This window comes from Perca fluviatilis, chromosome 10 (assembly GCF_010015445.1).
Source record: "Perca fluviatilis chromosome 10, GENO_Pfluv_1.0, whole genome shotgun sequence".
Classification (NCBI taxonomy): Eukaryota; Metazoa; Chordata; class Actinopteri; order Perciformes; family Percidae; genus Perca; species Perca fluviatilis.
In genome coordinates this window covers 15,908,860-15,926,203 of record NC_053121.1, presented here as the reverse complement: position 1 = coordinate 15,926,203, position 17,344 = coordinate 15,908,860, and the positions used below count along the sequence as shown (strand labels likewise).

General features: G+C 39.5%; 3 protein-coding genes across 8 annotated transcripts in view; 1 reads left to right on the top strand and 2 right to left on the bottom strand.

Moving 5' to 3' along the window:
* pdlim7 (PDZ and LIM domain 7) overlaps positions 1-5,192 on the bottom strand; it is a 37,749-nt gene extending 32,557 nt beyond the window's left edge. For 2 of the 3 annotated variants that reach the window (XM_039812811.1, XM_039812812.1), the window contains exons 1-2: positions 5,037-5,192; positions 2,690-2,788 (exon numbers count right to left, since the gene is read on the bottom strand). In XM_039812811.1, the coding sequence (XP_039668745.1) occupies positions 2,690-2,788; positions 5,037-5,066 (129 nt within the window). In that variant the 5' untranslated portion in view covers positions 5,067-5,192. Of the gene's footprint in view, positions 1-2,689; positions 2,789-3,641; positions 3,790-5,036 lie in introns of those variants that run through there. The other variant, XM_039812814.1, reaches the window with a different exon arrangement.
* A 1,809-nt stretch (positions 5,193-7,001) lies between these two features.
* Positions 7,002-11,324, top strand: cltb (clathrin, light chain B). Of its 4 annotated transcripts, XM_039812807.1 has the most exons (7): positions 7,002-7,436; positions 7,936-7,982; positions 8,208-8,325; positions 8,525-8,636; positions 9,359-9,379; positions 9,852-9,905; positions 10,250-11,324. In XM_039812807.1, exons 1-7 carry the CDS (start codon positions 7,271-7,273, stop codon positions 10,419-10,421), a joined length of 690 nt encoding a protein of 229 aa, XP_039668741.1. In that variant the 5' UTR covers positions 7,002-7,270; the 3' UTR covers positions 10,422-11,324. The 4 variants fall into 4 exon arrangements, with proteins under 4 accessions (XP_039668741.1, XP_039668742.1, XP_039668743.1 ...); XM_039812808.1 differs by lacking the exon at positions 9,359-9,379; XM_039812809.1 differs by lacking the exon at positions 9,852-9,905.
* A 1,594-nt stretch (positions 11,325-12,918) lies between these two features.
* On the bottom strand, positions 12,919-17,091 carry higd2a (HIG1 hypoxia inducible domain family, member 2A). The gene is made up of 2 exons (XM_039812806.1): positions 16,860-17,091; positions 12,919-13,494 (listed from the first exon to the last, which is right to left on the bottom strand). The coding sequence occupies exons 1-2, from the start codon at positions 17,044-17,046 to the stop codon at positions 13,331-13,333; spliced, it is 351 nt and encodes a 116-aa protein (XP_039668740.1). The 5' UTR covers positions 17,047-17,091; the 3' UTR covers positions 12,919-13,330.
* Positions 17,092-17,344: the final 253 nt, after the last annotated feature.

Here is a 17,344-nt window from a genome sequence, read left to right as displayed (position 1 = left end):
CAGTTTGTCTTGGCATGGGCTCCTTTCCTCTGATCTCACTGGAAAAGTATTCCAGTGAGATTGGGGGAGTCCATCATATGCAAGAGAAAAGTGAGTGTGAAAGACATATTAGAGACAGAAAGGAGACAAGAGGATTGTCTGTTGGCAGCGACAGGGTGGATACGAGAAAAATCCCAGGAATGCTGAGAAAGCATAGCTTTCCAGGCTCGCAGACACGAGGAGGAAGGAAACAAACAATAGTCTTCATAGAGCATGGACACAGACAGACAGACAGACAGACAGACAGACAGACAGACAGACAGACAGACAGACAGACAGACAGACAGACAGACAGACAGACAGACAGACAGACAGACAGACAGACAGACCATTTGCAGTACAACAAAACAGGCAAAATGATTAAAGATGAAGTTATTGATGATGTGACAATCTACATTAAGACCAACTCCAATTAACTAAATAAGCACGAGCTCTAAATAAATGCGGTCTCAACACTAACTGTCATTTAATCTGTACGAAGACACTTCAACACATTGACCTTTCAGGAGTTATCGCTTGCAATCTCTTTTCCTTACAGAGTTTTAGTGAGCCTTTTGTCCCATCACTCCACATGCTCTTATTGTGTAATCGCTTTTAACCGACTGTCTGGGTTGAGATTCTTATCTCATCCGCTACAAACCAGTCAAGAAAGACCACCCATTAAATTCATCCAATGTAAGCCCAGTGAGTGCAGGCCTGACTTTCCTTCCTGTTACTAAGGCATACTGTATATCTTTGAGGTTTACATCCCCTGGTTGGGCCGTTTTCATCCTCTGCAACTGTGTGATTCACTGTCCAGTGTTTTATGAGAAACGCAAGGAGAGCCAACAGGCTCTGAGAAGTAACTAGAGGAAACCGGTCACATCTTTATAACTCCTGTACCCTGAGGCCTGGTGGACTGCTGGAACGAGCCACACAGATATTAGCCACTGACTAGTCGTTAAGGCTCCAATCTTAGCAGTAAGGTGTTTTTTTTTTCTTTCTAGAATGGGAGCAATTATCATTTTTTCACCAAGCTGCTTAGACAAACCTGGGTCTAGCAAAAGGTATGGAGAGACTGGCGGGGGAAGGCTTTGCCACACAGAAAATGTAAGCCATACTTTTTGTCAGCGAAGAAAATAAATCAGCATCTGTAATGTACCTGGATTGCAGAAAAACTGGCCTCCTGCACTGGCTGATTAGTCAAGATAATTCATCCACAACTACTGACACACCCACTGACATTCACCCTACAAGTATGCCTTGCCAATTCTTTTTTTTTTTTAAGATTATTTTTGGGGCGTTTCCGCCTTTATTTGATAGGACAGCTAGGTGAGAAAGGGGGAGAGAGAGAGAGAGAGAGAGAGAGAGAGAGGGGGAAGACATGCAGGAAATCGTCACAAGTCGGATTCGAACCCTGGACCTCTGCGTCGAGGCATAAGCCTCTCAGTAAATGTGCGCCTGCTCTACCCACTGAACCAACCCGGCCACACACCTTGCCAATTCTAGACTGAAATTCCTCTAAGTCAACTCTTATATCTCCCCAAAAATCTCTCTTTTTTGGGCCATTCGTTGAATGTTTTTTTTTTATATACACACACACACATCTGTTTGTTCTTTTATGGGTAGAAGAAAAATGTTTCATGCCATGAATCCACGGGGGAACATTGTGTTTCTGACTGCGATGCTGCCAGAGTGCAGAGCAGATACAAAACATGTACTGACAAGGCTGGTGATAACTGTTGCCCTTTACACAGGATTACATCAACTCTAAAACACACCTCAATGCAATGCTACTAACAACACACAGTAGGCTCTTCTTTAGACCATGCTAATCAAAGCTAAAAAAATATTCTTAGCTTTTCATTTTAAAGTTTCTGGCAAAGAAACTAAGAATTCATAGTGTTTGAAAGACTATGTGGGGTAACCTTGTGAGGACTGACCTGTATATAATTACCTATTGGCTAATAATGAATCCCTCTAAAATGGTAAACAGCAAATATTGAACATAATTGATGATGTAATAAATGTAAATCAGTCTCACATTTATATATCACCCCAGCCTCTAAGGTAGCAATATAACAACGTCAGTGGGGAATGAGTGCATAATAGAATGTCAGATCTGTATGCGCAATAGCTGGCAGCAATGTTAGAATGATTTTATGTGTGCGCATGCGTGTGCGAGTCTGTGTGTTTGTTAGGCAAAGCAGCAGTGCACTTATAAGGCCTGGAAAGTGGTTGCTGCTCTCTTTAATAGCTACAGTAGTTTATCGAGTGTTTACAATTCATTCAGTAAAGCAGTAGTGGCCTAACATGGAGAGTACAAAGCACTGTGAAACAAACAGCAGCATGTCCATGTGACCAATTATTACTATTAATCCAAAAAGGTACTGCATGTTGAGAATAAGAGTTGGGATATATAAACACACCATATAAATGTGATATGAAATGAGCACCACAGTCTACAGACAAAATCCTTTACTATGCAAGCCTAACAAAAGATGATGCATATGCTCATTGACAGAAACTTGTAAATAGGCTTTTATATAGAAGCTTGGAGGAACAAAATGGATGATCCTTCATGCAAATCCTCAAGTAGAGTGCAAAGACATCAGTGTTCACAAATGCAGATAAGTACAAAAGCCAACTCCAATAACAAATAGTTTCTTACCCTTGACACGGTGAGGGGCATGCTGAAGTCCTTGCCACCCTGCAGCCTGAAGCCCCAAGGCGCTGGGCCTTGGAGGGTTACAGAGTATACGTTCATAGCCTTGAAAAGAGAAAGGAGGAAACAGTGTCTTAATTAGCCAGAAAGTCTGGAAAATGTCCATTTCTGCTTTATCCAAGCAGCTTAGCTGCTGGTTGCCTGTATTTGTTTCACGCATTCCACACAGAAACTGACACTGAAGTTGTTTTCTTTCAGAGTATACGGTTACATCTTGGGAAAGTTCTGTTTTAAGAATAAGCATGTTAAAATAATCACTTTAACATAGCTTACAAGACGATAAAATACCAGATCTGTTGCTGGGACACAACATCCTTACATTATTAACATACAGGTTGATATCTCTTGCGTCATAATCTCAGGTGAGCATTCATATTAGGGGCCCAATTCAGAATGATAAGTAAAGTATACTATAATGCAAATGAGTAGCATCAACGATCTACTGGACAATAAGAACAGAGGCAACATTCAACGGTTATCTTCTTTCTTTCAGTGTCAATACAGCCAACGCATTGTATTCTAACTAATAATAACTCAACCATTTAAAGTGATCTACAATGAAACATTGACCCATTTGCCCACAACATACTGTACAAACTTGCCGTGACATTTTTGAATATTTTACATAATTTGTACAGATGTGAAACCATGAAAACAGTGTGAAACAACTTCACCAAAACTAATTAGTGACACAGAATGGCAAGTCACCAAATAACCAGGTAATTTTAGGAACCAAAGGCAACTTGATACGTCCGGCTAGATCACTTGCGCATTACGGCTGTCCCTCTGTACCTGCACCCCTAACACACCTCTTGCTCCTCCTACTCAACCCTACCAGGTGTCATTGCTCTTTGTGACCCACAGCTAGTTTCCCCAAGATGTCACCATGCAAACCTACCTGGTCCTTAAGGGCTGGCCAATAGCCCAAACCTGAGAGAAAGCTAGAGAGTCAGTAAGCTAGTGCAAGCAGATTCTGTTGGCAAAGCCTACCCCCGACACTGTCTGTGACACAGGCAGGCCATAGCCTCTCCTCACTCCTCAGAGACTATATAAGGAATGTAAAACTACACCAAACTATTTCAGCCCAACACCCACATGAGTCACAGAGAGAGAGGGGGGTAGGAGAACGGAGAGAGGTAACGTCAACTACCCCTATATTCTGGCAAAAGTCTACAACATCAAAGTCAATGGATTTTTTTAAGTGTACTTGAGAAGCAGCAGACGGCCGCAACTGAAACAAATTCTACATTCCTTATGGAGGGCATGAAGCACAGTAAAACCAAACCAGCAATTATATTTTAACATTAAGTCCTTAAAGCAACAGAGGAGCTCACATATAGCAAAAAGTAAAATAGGGCTCCTAGATAATAGAAGAAAATAGCAATATGGTCCTTGTCAAAAATACTAAAAAGCAACCAGGCAAGCACCCCAAATACCCCCATCCACAAAACCTGCAAATCTGCTAATTAAGTGGAAATTATTTTCAGTTTTTAAATTTATATCCATTTGTTTGTTTGTAAGAGTAATTGGATTTGTTTACTGTAATTTTTCTCATATTATACCTCCTATAGAGAAGTCCAGGAACCAAGAAAATCAATTATAAGACCGACAGCTTGAGACAATAAAATGAAAGACTCATAGCACCTACAGGTAATGAAAGTTAGATTTTACTAGTTTTTAAAAAAAAAAACAGATTATAATAAGACAGTGAAAGTAACAGCATTAATCTGGATGTATTTCAGTTCATTAAAAACAAAAACCACCCTCATTAAGCCAGTGGAGTATTCATCAACCTATATGCTAGTTAATGACTGTGGTAGCCTACTCATTCAAGTGACGGTGTCCCGGTTTATGGTATTGCTATTTATAATCTATGGTGTCACTGTTAATGTTTCTATAGGGACTCGTACTTTTAATGGGAGTGCTGTATATTATCCTCACATACACGAAACTAGACGCTTATTTCTACGCAATTATGAGCTTATTAAGCTTGCTTTTACAATAATTTGCAACAGCTAGTTAAGACTGAAGAATGGTTAAGTGCATACCTTGAAATATAACCTTTAAATTCACATAGCTAGAAGCAGCAGGAAGGGACACGAAAACTGGCTAGTTAGTTTGCACCTCTACAGACCGACGGTAGTTCAGAGCAGCCAGCCAAAACTATAAACTGCACAGTTAGGAGCACAACACTAGCCCATACAATGACTTAGACTGTGAAAAAGTTCGCTTTAAAAAGTTACTCCACACACGAAGGAATGCTTTCAAATGTTTGGACAAAGAATACGCTTACCTCTTGTCCCTCGCTGTGTCCTTCAGACATCACGAGTGAGTCTACTGGATAAAAAAGTCAATCGGTAAGTAGACTAACTTTCGGACTTCCTTAAAGCGGACGTCAAGAAGCCACCGTGGATCCCCTTGGTGAGCAGCAGGATCATCCCTCAAAATCTTTTAGTAGGACTCGGATGGTATACGTCACAAGTCACGTGGGCCGCTGCTTCATTTCATACCACGTCCATGTTTCATACTCGGGCTGTAAACCGGAGGAGGCCGAGTTAATAAATCATAATGACTTTTAATGCCAATTTAAAAAACATTTATTTTGAAAAAGTCAAATGCAGTCAATACATCAAGTCAGTACATCAATGCACAACATTAACGAACAAAAAAACAGAAACCCATCAGTTCCCTTAACATAGGCGTGATAACCAATCAAAAAAGAGCTGCTGTTAAATATGTTTATAATGATATTAGCTAGCTAGCTAAGTGTCCACGGGCAATGGTGAAAAAAGTATTAAGAGCTTTTACTTGAGTAAAAGTAGCAAATACTACAGTGTCAAATACGTTGTTTTTAACAAGTAAAAGTCTTGAATTCAAAACTCTAAATTATTTCCCTCTGAAATGTAGTAAAGTAGAAGTAAAGCAGCATAAAATGGAAACACTCAAGTACAAGTAACTCAAAATTGTAGTAAAGTAAATTCCACCACTGGCCACAGGTGTGTACAACCAACTATCGATGAGAAATGTTTACCTTTACCTCTAAAGGTAAAAAAACGTTTCTCGTCTTATTTACATATTTTAATGTCCTGCATTTATCTGACAGCTAGTTACTGTTACTTTAATACATAACATATATTGAGCTTTAAAAAATGTGATGCATAATAAATAGTACAAGATAGCTCCACCTCACCTCGACCAGCTACACTGCACAAATGCTGGGTACCGCTTTCTGAAAAAAGGCATATTTTATAAAGGGTTTCAATTATAACAAATGGTTTTGATAATAATAAATATTGCATTTACACAAATGTAAGGCTATACTTTTATTTGTAATGGAGTATTTTTACACTGTGTTGTTGCTACTTATATTTAGGTAATGGATGTATACTTCTTCAATACTGTTGCTAGATAGGCTATAGATGTACAATGTCTTGTTTGTCCTCTATTTCTCTATCACATTAGAACTATATTTTATTTTTATTGACAACATTGGCACACATTATTTCTCAGACGACAATAACTAATTAGGCCTATATACAGTATATAACTAAATAGGAGTTAGCAAGGCAAATGTAATGTGTTGCTGTGTGGTCTCACATTGGCAGACCTATCTCCACCATGGATGTATTAAGAGAACAGATCTCCACAGTGCTCTGTGGTATTTTAACAAGTAGAATCAGAATCAGAATTAGATTTATTGACCAAGTATATTTACATACACAAGGAATTTGACTTCAGTAGGTGTTAACCATAGATATTTCTGTTGTACTGCACATTGCTGCAGCTCCTCTTTTCACCCTGTGTCTATATCTATGGTGTTAACTCTCTATACATAGACAAATAGAGTAATATAGATATATACTGTACAATAGAGACAACAATATACATACCGGCACATATCAACATAATATACAGTTATACAAATTAGATATAATATCAAGACAAGTACACATGGAGTGGGATGTACAGTACAACTGTATAATGCAACTGTTTTTAAATATTGTTAACTGTTGTTAAAATGTTCTGCTGAGTTACATGTTGTGTATGGAATGTATAATATGTATCCTTATTATTGGTATAGGTAACAGCAAAGTTTAATACATCACTGATACTGTAGTATAGCTTTTGATCAAATGAATCTCAAGGCCTGGTGGGTGACCTAGTGACTAAAGAGATACAGCAGATGGCCAGCAGATGGAGACAAACTGCAACAAAAAGGAAATGGTACCCTCAGGGTGCTGCCCTGTTCCATCATCATCATCATCATCACAGTGGTTGAACAAGTGAAGAAATCATGAATCATCAGTGAGGGCCTTAAGTCGAAGCTTAGATTGTTTGTTACAGATGGTTTAATTGTTTGCCCTGTTGCATGCAGTAGTCTACTTGGAATAGCTGATAATCGAGTAAAAATATTGAAGTTGTTTGTATATACGTTGCAGAACTGGTGGCCTAATTTAGGAGCTTTGACGTTAGCTAGCTAGCGAAACCTACCAAGCTCAGTTAAACTTGTAAACACTTTTGTGAAAGATGGCTGACAACGGCGCACATCCGACTGAAGAGGACCCAGCCGCAGCTTTCCTGGCTCAGCAGGAGAGTGAGATAGCGGGCATAGAGAACGACGGCGAAGGGTTTGGGGCTCTGGAAGAAGCGGAGGTCGTACAGCAGTCTCAGCCGGAGCCGGTGGCCAACTATGGCAAGTTTGTGACTGAGCTAATGTCAGCTTCGGCTCGCAAGCTAACGAGCTAACTAAAGCTAGCTACACACCGACAACGTTACGTTAGTAATTTCACAGCACGTCCTCCTGACGTTAGATATGTTACACTATGTAGCTAGCTAGCATTTTACTAAAACTGATTACGACCAAGCAAGTATAGTAACGTTAACGTTATATAGCTAGCTAGTAGTAACTGAGCTTAATAATGTTAGCTAGCTAACTGTATACACCGGAAAAACCTGTCCTGTTAACTGTCAAACATATGACTGTCAAAGCTGAAGCGATAAGTGCCCAAACAGGTGCTGCTGCATTTCTGAGGTCGAGGCTGTAACGTTAAGGTTTATCGTAAGAACAATGTGACACTGACGTAGTAGCGAACACAAGTTGATAAGGAAGGAAGGGTAACTTAGCTAGCTAACTGGAAAACTCCAAGTAGTCCATTCTAACAATACATTTTGTTTTCTTGTAACAATGTTAGACGGTTTCGGTGAGGAGCCTGCTACAGTGAATGGGGATATGTTTCAGGTGAGATATTATATTATAACCGAAGTCTATCTCGTTGTAGGCCTATGTGTGGTTGAGTTTGATTCTGAACACCATCAAATCATTTAATTTACTTTCCCTTTTATTTTTTTTGTATTAGCATTCCTGTATGGTACGTAATGATGTGATGGATTTACCATCTAGCCGGTATTTGGATCCAATAGCTTAGGATAGTTGTTAATTTAAATGTTTAATGTCCTCCAAAAGGAGTCCAATGGCCCAACAGACAACTATGCAGCCATCGCCCAGGTGGATATTCAGAGGCAAGAGCCAGAGAGTTTACGCAAGTGGAGAGAGGAGCAGAAGACACGCCTTGAAGCATTAGGTGAACAAAGATTGGGAATTAATAATACTGTGTAATGCATAATACTCTGCAACTGTAATTAGCGCGCTGTGATTTTCTCATTTTGTTAGGCATCTTTTTGCTGTTGACCTTTTTAAGACAAATGGTCAGTTCTTTTCCTCTATTTTTCCTCTTTTGAGGACTCCCTTGACTATGTTCTCTGTTGTTGCTCCCTAACAAGACTCAGCATCAAAGGCAGCCGAGGCAGAGTGGAGAGAGAAAGCCAAAAAGGAGCTGGAGGACTGGCACGTACACCAAAATGAACAGATGGAGAAGAACAAGGCCAACAACAGGTTAGTGTCTATGGCCTCTGTTAATGTGCAGAGAAGTAACAGTTGGTTTATCAATATGATGTGAGATGCTGTAGTCACTATGCTCAACACATTCTATTCCCATTCCCAGTGTTGTATTTTGCAGATTGTAATTTTTCTTCTCAGTAGAAATCACTCAAAATTTAGTTTTTACTGTATATGTCAAGTCAGATGCAACGTGCGGCGACAGGAACACCATATTAACAAGACTCGATCACATTGTTTGATGCTAGGACGGATGGTCCGAAAGGGGCAGACTGATTGGTAATTGGTTGGTTGTGGAGTGAGATTGGTTAAGTTAGGGGAAGAATATCAGGGTATGCCAATCAGGGGCAGAGTGGGGCAGGTCATGCCTTCGCCCGTCTCTTCGGACCATTTATTCTAGCATCAACCCTGTAATATTGGGTGGACTTGTAGCTATTCTGTAAACTGATTTTGTTAATGAGTAATGTAGTAAATTAAAGCACCAAAGGATCAAATGTTGGAGTAATGGACATAGTGTAGCAGTTTCATCTTTAAAAGTATTGATAGTACTGCTGATTTAATTTGTTTATTGCTTATATACAGACAGCCTGTCTACTACTTAAAAATGGTTATTGTAGTCTGGTTGAAGTCAGTGATGTATGTTATGCTTACAAAAACATTGCAGCCTTTCCTTTTCTTGACCAAGCTAACCCCCGTTCTTCTCTCACACTTTCCAACAGACTCTGTCCAAGTCTGGCACGGTATCACTCTGCATCTGTGGCTCTAGTTTTGGCCAGTTTGTCCCTCTGTGTCTGTGAAAGTGCTGAGAGACAATCCTCTGATGAGATATTAGTCTAAAGTTGTGTGTCCAGTTGGAATGCCTGGAAAACCAAACAGGAAGCTGGCTAGCTAGAAGGAATGCAAACAACAGGGAGCAAATGTCACAGTTTTCATCCACGCCACAGCCTAGCACCAAAGTAGTCTGGAGTTGCCTGAAATGCTTTGCCGTTCCAAGCTTGTTTATTGGAAACGGTGTACTACAGTAGACGGAAAGATTGTATTCATTAGTCTATTTTTTAAACCTTTTATTTCCACCTCGTTAGAGCCGTTTCTCAGTTGCTTACATAATCCTTTTAATGCTGGCCCTAATTTGTCTCTGCTTGTTGTTTGACACTGAAACTGTTCTCCTTTCTCCTTATTTTTCCTGCTTTCTTGGCCTTGCCTGCGTACTAGGATTGCTGACAAGGCTTTCTACAAACAGCCTAACTCTGATGTTATGGGCTTTGTGTAGGTTTAGAATTCTTATGCTTTTTAATGTTGTATACCCTACCCCAGGAATTACTAGTTGATTTTCACCTGATGCATGCCAAAGTCTGTTTTTGAAAGCCTAATTTGATATTTGTTACATTTTAATTTGATTGTTACATAGGCCATATGTTGTTTCAAAGTTGGTATAAAGAAAGGCATGACTTTATTGTGTACCTTGTGCATGGTGCTGTTCATGTGATTGAACTTTGTGCTAGAGCACCATGCTTGGGTCAGATGGGTTTGCTGTTATGGGAACTGTTCGGAAGTCCCTCTAATATTGCAACTCATTCATATTTTCCTCTGGTCTCCCTCCCACCCCGCAGAGCATCAGAGGAGGCTTTCCTGGCTGAGAGCGACGGCGACAGTCCAGGATCTGAATGGGAGCGAGTAGCCCGTCTCTGTGACTTCAACCCGAAAACCAACAAACAGGCAAAGGATGTTTCTCGAATGCGTTCGGTCCTCATCTCCCTCAAACAGACACCTCTAGTTCGCTAGAGAACATTGCCTTTTCAGTTTTAACCTCACATTGCATCAGAAGAGTTTGTATGCCCTTTTCCATAAAATTTCTGGTATGTTTATAACCTTTGAAAACTTCCCGCCTTTCTTGATGATTATTATATTTATAATAACATACTTAACCCCACTCTCTTGTGAGAAGATGAACTGCTCTATTGTTACGACACCCTTTGGCTGGTCAGTTTTATCACTGCGAAACTTAAGAAAATATTGTTACTGTGTTTTAAACAATTTCTTTCCCCTTTTAACTTATAAATTATTAGGTCAGTTTTCTTGCATGCCTCTGCCAATATTTTGGATGCACAATTTTGAGTTGTTTTTATAAATTAGCATTTTGGTTGATGTCAAACACTCAAGCACTATTGCGTATTAGATTGTAACCACTTATGCCTCTCATCAATGTAAAATGATCAACACAAAGTCTTTGTTCACATTTGTTGTACTATGTTCCTGATTACCATATTTAACTTAGCTAGCATATTTTTCTCTTTCAAAATGCATAAGCTTGTGGCCTTTTTGATGTAGCTCTTACTCCAGTTTGAGTATTTAGCCAGATGGATTTCCTCTTTTAATTAGGCAAGGTTTCAGCAAAGAAAAAAAAAAAGAAAAAATCACAACCAAAGATCAAAATTTTCAGAGTTCACATGATTAACGGTTTGTGCGATTTGTCATTTCTCTATATTTTCTCATCAGAAGTTTTATGCACCATTATGTTTTTTAGAATTTTTTTTTTTTTTTAACAGTAATCAATAAGGTGTCAATTTCAACAGTAATGTCTGCACATTGTTTCACATGTTGCCTATTCGGACATAAGGAATACTGAAACAAGTGAATGTTAAAGGGGAACTGGAAAATAAAATCAGTGGAGTATGATCACCGGAATTAATTTGTCCTTACATATTTTCCAGCAAAGACTGATGCCATCTAAATGCCCTAGGCATAATCACTTGAATGCCAGTTTGTCCAGTTGGTGTGTGAGGAGTTAAAATTATGTGTGGCCCGATACAAACACCCATCCTTAGATACTCTCAGACACACATTGCTGAAGGCTGCTACTGTGAAATTGAAATTTGAGGGATTTACACCCAATTAAAAAAATTCAAACGTTAAAACAGACAACATGGGAAGACTGAGAAGCAAGAACAAGTTTCCAGGTGCAGAGCCACCATGCCTCAGCATAGGTCAAGTGATTTTACAAAACGCTATCACATTCCTAATACATAACATGTGGAGCTCTGCTACTGAAGGATTTAAAGGTCCCATGACATGGTGCTCTTTGGATGCTTTTATATAGACCTTAGTGGTCCCCTAATACTGTATCTGAAGTCTCTTTTATATAGACCTTAGTGGTCCCCTAATACTGTATCTGAAGTCTCTTTTATATAGACCTTAGTGGTCCCCTAATACTGTATCTGAAGTCTCTTTTATATAGACCTTAGTGGTCCCCTAATACTGTATCTGAAGTCTCTTTTATATAGACCTTAGTGGTCCCCTAATACTGTATCTGAAGTCTCTTTTATATAGACCTTAGTGGTCCCCTAATACTGTATCTGAAGTCTCTTTTATATAGGCCTTAGTGGTCCCCTAATACTGTATCTGAAGTCTCTTTTATATAGACCTTAGTGGGCCCCTAATACTGTATCTGAAGTCTCTTTTATATAGGCCTTAGTGGTCCCCTAATACTGTATCTGAAGTCTCTTTTATATAGACCTTAGTGGTGCCCTAATACTGTATCTGAAGTCTCTTTTATATAGACCTTAGTGGTCCCCTAATACTGTATCTGAAGTCTCTTTTATATAGACCTTAGTGGTGCCCCTAATACTGTATCTGAAGTCTCTTTTATATAGGTCTTAGTGGTCCCCTAATACTGTATCTGAAGTCTCTTTCCTGAAAGTCAGCCTTGGTGCAGAATTACAGCCACTAGAGCCAGTCCCACAATGAGCTTTCCTTAGGATGTGCCATTTCTGTGTCTGTAGCTATTGAGGAGGAGAGAGTGGGGGGGCAAGGTGGAGAGTGGGGGTGTGGCCTTGACCAACTGCCACTTTGCTTGTTTGAAAGCCATGATGTCTCTCTCTCATGGGTGGGCCAAATTCTCTGGGCGGGCAAAGCAGAGAAAGGGGAGGTAAAGATTCCAGATCGGGCTCGGTTTACACCTATCGCCATTTCTAGCCACATATTAATGTTAAAAAACCTCAAAGTGAAATTTACATGCCATGGGACCTTTAAAGTGAAATTAAAAGTCTGTTGAGTGTTAAGGTGGACATTGAGACTGGGCCTGTCTTGTGTCTAAAAGCCTCCTTCCGTTTAGATAGACTCACCCAGGCTATTAATTTTAACTGTGTTCACAATGAATTTCCCTACTTATGTTTTGTTTTCTTTAAATAACCTGGTAAATAAAGGCTGTATGTGGAGTAGATGTCACCTGAATGCAGGTGTGAGTGTGGTGCTTTATCTCAAATACAAACAGGACACCAGCTTCAAACGAAAATGTATAATCAGGTGTTATGTTGATTATTTCAGTGACGATACATGGGAACATTTGAAATATAATCTTAAAGAACAAGAAGCATATCATTTGTATGTATCAGCATTTTTGCTTCAATGCTATTATAGCACAATAAAAGGTCAAATCCAGCTTGCTGGACTGGTACGGAGCCGGTTATACTTTGTTGTTCCATAGTGCTAGCCTGAAGCTAAATATTTTATCACCATGAGCAATTTAGTTTTACACAATAAATAGTGTTTGCATTAACTAAATATCTGAACAATGCTTGAAACCTAATGCATTATTCAGTTCATCCAGACAGTAAAAATCAGTCCACTTCCAAGTAAGATCTGATTCGGAGTTGAATAGGCGGCGGCAGAGGTGTGGGATTGGTCCGTCTTCATTACTTGGATTTCACAGCTGTGGTAAAGACGCCAACAATAATGGCAACTACAGTGAAGCCTTGAGCAAAGATACGTCCCCTCATCAACAGCTGGGACTGCCTGGTCTTCCCTTGATTGAAGGCGCGGAGGCCATAAATCAGCGCTCCTGCTGTTCCCAAACAACCTGGAGAACACAAAGCAAATCACAACTTGGTGGTGACCAGATACTGTCATAGGTATATTCAGACACTTGTACTCTATCGTGGTCAAGATAAAGGATACCACGAAGACGCATTAATGGACCTTTTTTTCACAGCAGACATTTTGACTTGTCATAGTAGGAAAAGCAGAGCTGAAATTGATAACCTTAACGATGGCTGCATTCCATCAAGGGTCCCAGTAAGCTATTTCAGTGAGTCAGCATGCACAATACCAGGGCCTCTCCTAAGTGGAATGCAGCCATCATTAATGGGTTTGAATACACCTGTGCTTTTCCTACTATGACATGTCAACATGTCTGCCGTGAAAAAGGTCTATAGCGGTCAAGTCCCAACATTGAAAGTAAATTCACCCAAATCAGAAAAAAAAAACAGCTAACACTTTACTTGAAGTTTTCTACATAAGAGTGACATGACACTGTCATGAACACGTGACACTGTCATGACACATGAACCCTAACTTGTCATGATAAAGCCGAATGACACTAATACTAAAAAAAGCGTTATGTCATAAACGTTTATGACTTGTTTGTAATGTTTTATGACACGTTCATGACAGTGTCATGTCATTCTTATGTAGAAAACTTCAAGTGTAACCAAAAAACGTTTTCTCCTCCTTACCCTAATGTTTAGCCATGCAGATAGTGGTTTCTGATGAGATTTTAGATATATATATATATTTTTTTTTTTTTTTTTTTGGGGTGAAACTCAAAGAACATAAAATAGGCCTACCATTGTGAAACAATTGTATATTTATCCACAGACTTCACTGTCAGCAGTCTGGAGACTATTTAGAAATACTGTATACATTACAAAGGAGGGAGTATCAGATAACCTCGTTATTGAAATGATATGGAGAAAATCAGATATCACGATATTCTTGTCCTAATATCTCGATATCGATATTGTGGCGATATTATAGGGTTGACAATTGGTGCTTATTTAAGATATAATCTTCAGCAATGTGGGTATAATGACTAAGTGGGTAAAGGTAAAAATAACAGAACACAAAATGACATCACTTTACTGTAATGCAGCCTTTAAAAACCAGGAAAAGACCACACTTAAGCCATTTACGATATTACGATTTCCAAAATCTACAACCCCAAATCAGAAAAAGTTGGGACAGTATGGAAAACACAAATAAAAAAAGAAAGTAGTGATTTCTAAATGTACTTTGACTTGTATTTCATTGCAGACAATGTGAATACAAAATATTTCATGTTTTGTCTGGTCAACTTAAATTTCATTTGGAAATATACATCCTTTCCTGTCATTCAGACCTGCAACACATTCCAAAAAAGGTTGGGACAGGAGCAATTTAGGACTAGTAATCAGGTAAATTGGTTAAATAATGATGTGATTTGAAACAGGTGATGTCAACAGGTGATTGTAATTATGATTTGGTACAAAAGCAGCATCCAAGAAAGGTCTAGTCCTTTAGGAGCAAAGATGGGCCGAGGATCGCCAGTTTGCCAACAAATACGTGAGAAAATTATTGAAATGTTTAAAAACAATGTTCCTCAAAAGAACGATAGGAAGACATTTGCTTATTTCACCTTTAACAGTGCATAACATAATCAAAAGATTCAAGGAATGTGGAGGAATTTCAGTGCGTAAAGGACAAGGGCGCAAGCCTAAGCTGAACAACCGTGATATCCGATCCCTCAGGCGGCACTGCATCAAGAATCTTCATTCCTCTATAAGCAATATCGCCACATGGGCTCAGGACTACTTTGGCAAACCTTTGTCAAGTACCACAATACGTAGTTACATCCACAAATGCCAGTTAAAACTGTACTGTGCCAAAAGGAAGCCCTATGTTAACAGTGTCCAGAAGCGCCGTCGACTTCTCTGGGCTCGGAGGCATCTGGGATGGACCATCACACAGTGGAAAAGTGTACGGTGGTCAGATGAATCAGTATTTCAGGTATTTTTTGGGAGAAATGGACGCCGTGTGCTCCGGACCAAAGAAGAAAAGGATCATCCACACTGTTACCAGCAACAAGTCCAAAAGCCAGGGTCTGTCATGGTATGGGGTTGTGTCAGTGCCCTTGGCAAAGGTAACTTGCACTTCTGTGATGTCACCATTAATGCTGAAAAGTACATAGAGATTTTGGAGCACAATATGCTGCCTTCAAGAACACCTCTTTTCCAGGGACGTCCATGCATATTTCAACAAGAGAATGCAAAACCACATTCTGCACACATTACAAAGTCCTGGCTGCGGAGGAAGAGGATACGGGTACTTGACTGGCCTGCCTGCAGCCCCGACCTGTCTCCAATAGAGAATGTGTGGCGCATTTTGAAGCGCAAAATGCGACAACGAAGACCCCGTACTGTTGCCCACCTTAAGACTTGTTTGCAGCAAGAATGGTACAAAATTACACCTGAAACACTTCATCACTTGGTGTCTTCAGTCCCTAAATGTCTTTTAAGTGTTGTGAAAAGGAATGGCAACATTACAAAGTGGTAAATGCTTTACTGTTCCAACTTTTTTTGAAATGTGTTGCAAGAACCAAAACAGAAATTGTTTTTTTTGGAAAAAAAACAATAAAAATCATGAGGAACACATTAAATGATGTGCTGTTATATTGTCTGCAATGAAATACAAGTCAAAGTACATTTAGAAATCACTTTTTTTTATTTGTTTACCATACTGTCCCAACTTTTTCTGATTTGGGGTTGTAAGACGATATCTAGTCTCATATCACAATATCGATATATTGCCCAGCCCTACCGACAGTGCATAATCATAAAAAGAGTGTAAAGGCCAACAGGGTAGTTAAGCACTATTTTGGAATGTGATGGTAATGCGCGGTTTATTTGTTTTACCCAGCTCTTACATTGGTTGATGACACGGACGGCAATAAAAGGCATTTAACCATCAGTTCTGGACTTCTCAATATTGACTGGATGCTACAAAGAGAAAAGACGTTTTGTGGTTCGGGTTACCTAAACCTTGAAAATAAAATCCAAGGGCACCTCGGCTCCTATATCTGAAATTAAGGCAGGTTCGAACTACGCAAAAACAATGTTGACACGCCTTCAATTCAAATATAAGCAGCAAGTCATTAAGGAGAGGCTCAAATGACAACAAAATGTTCTGGGGTGACAAACTAACAGTATAGGTTAACGTCAGCTCCTTAGCTCTGATTTTAGCATATATAACGTCACGTAGTTTCTATTGCAGTTGAGTTTGGTTGAGCTTAAAATGCTAACGTAGAATTAGATATTAATTTGACCACATTTTAGAATAGAGGACGAGCCTTACTGCCTCGGTGCTGTACTTGTGTAACTTTGCTAGTGTTCACCCCCTTGTATAACTCACCTATTGGGACGAATGGGTTCTCCTTTGTTTTTCTAATCAGTTTTTCTTTGAAGGTCTCATCTTTGACTCTCGGCAAAGGGTTGAAGCCTTCGATAATCGGGGGCTCAGAAAAGTTAAATGGCACAAGTGCCGGTGGCGATGATTCAGGTGTTTGCTCAGGGACCGCTGGTGCTGTAGCTGCCGCCATGTCTACCTCCAAACCATTGATGAGCTGCGGAACTAGACTTCCGGTTACATTTCCGCTCAGACTTCACAATAAAAGTCCTGATATTTTAAACGTCATGAATGAAAGCATGGTCAGCGGCATCTCCTGGCGTCTGCCGCCTATGTATGCATTGTGCACTGCACACGATATATAAAAAACTAAATACATTTTAAAATGTCAATGTTCATCAAATTGGACTTCTCTATAGTATGAACAATTGTGTCCAACATCAATGAAAGAGCACTAATTCCAAAATCCAATGTAATATCTTCAATATAGC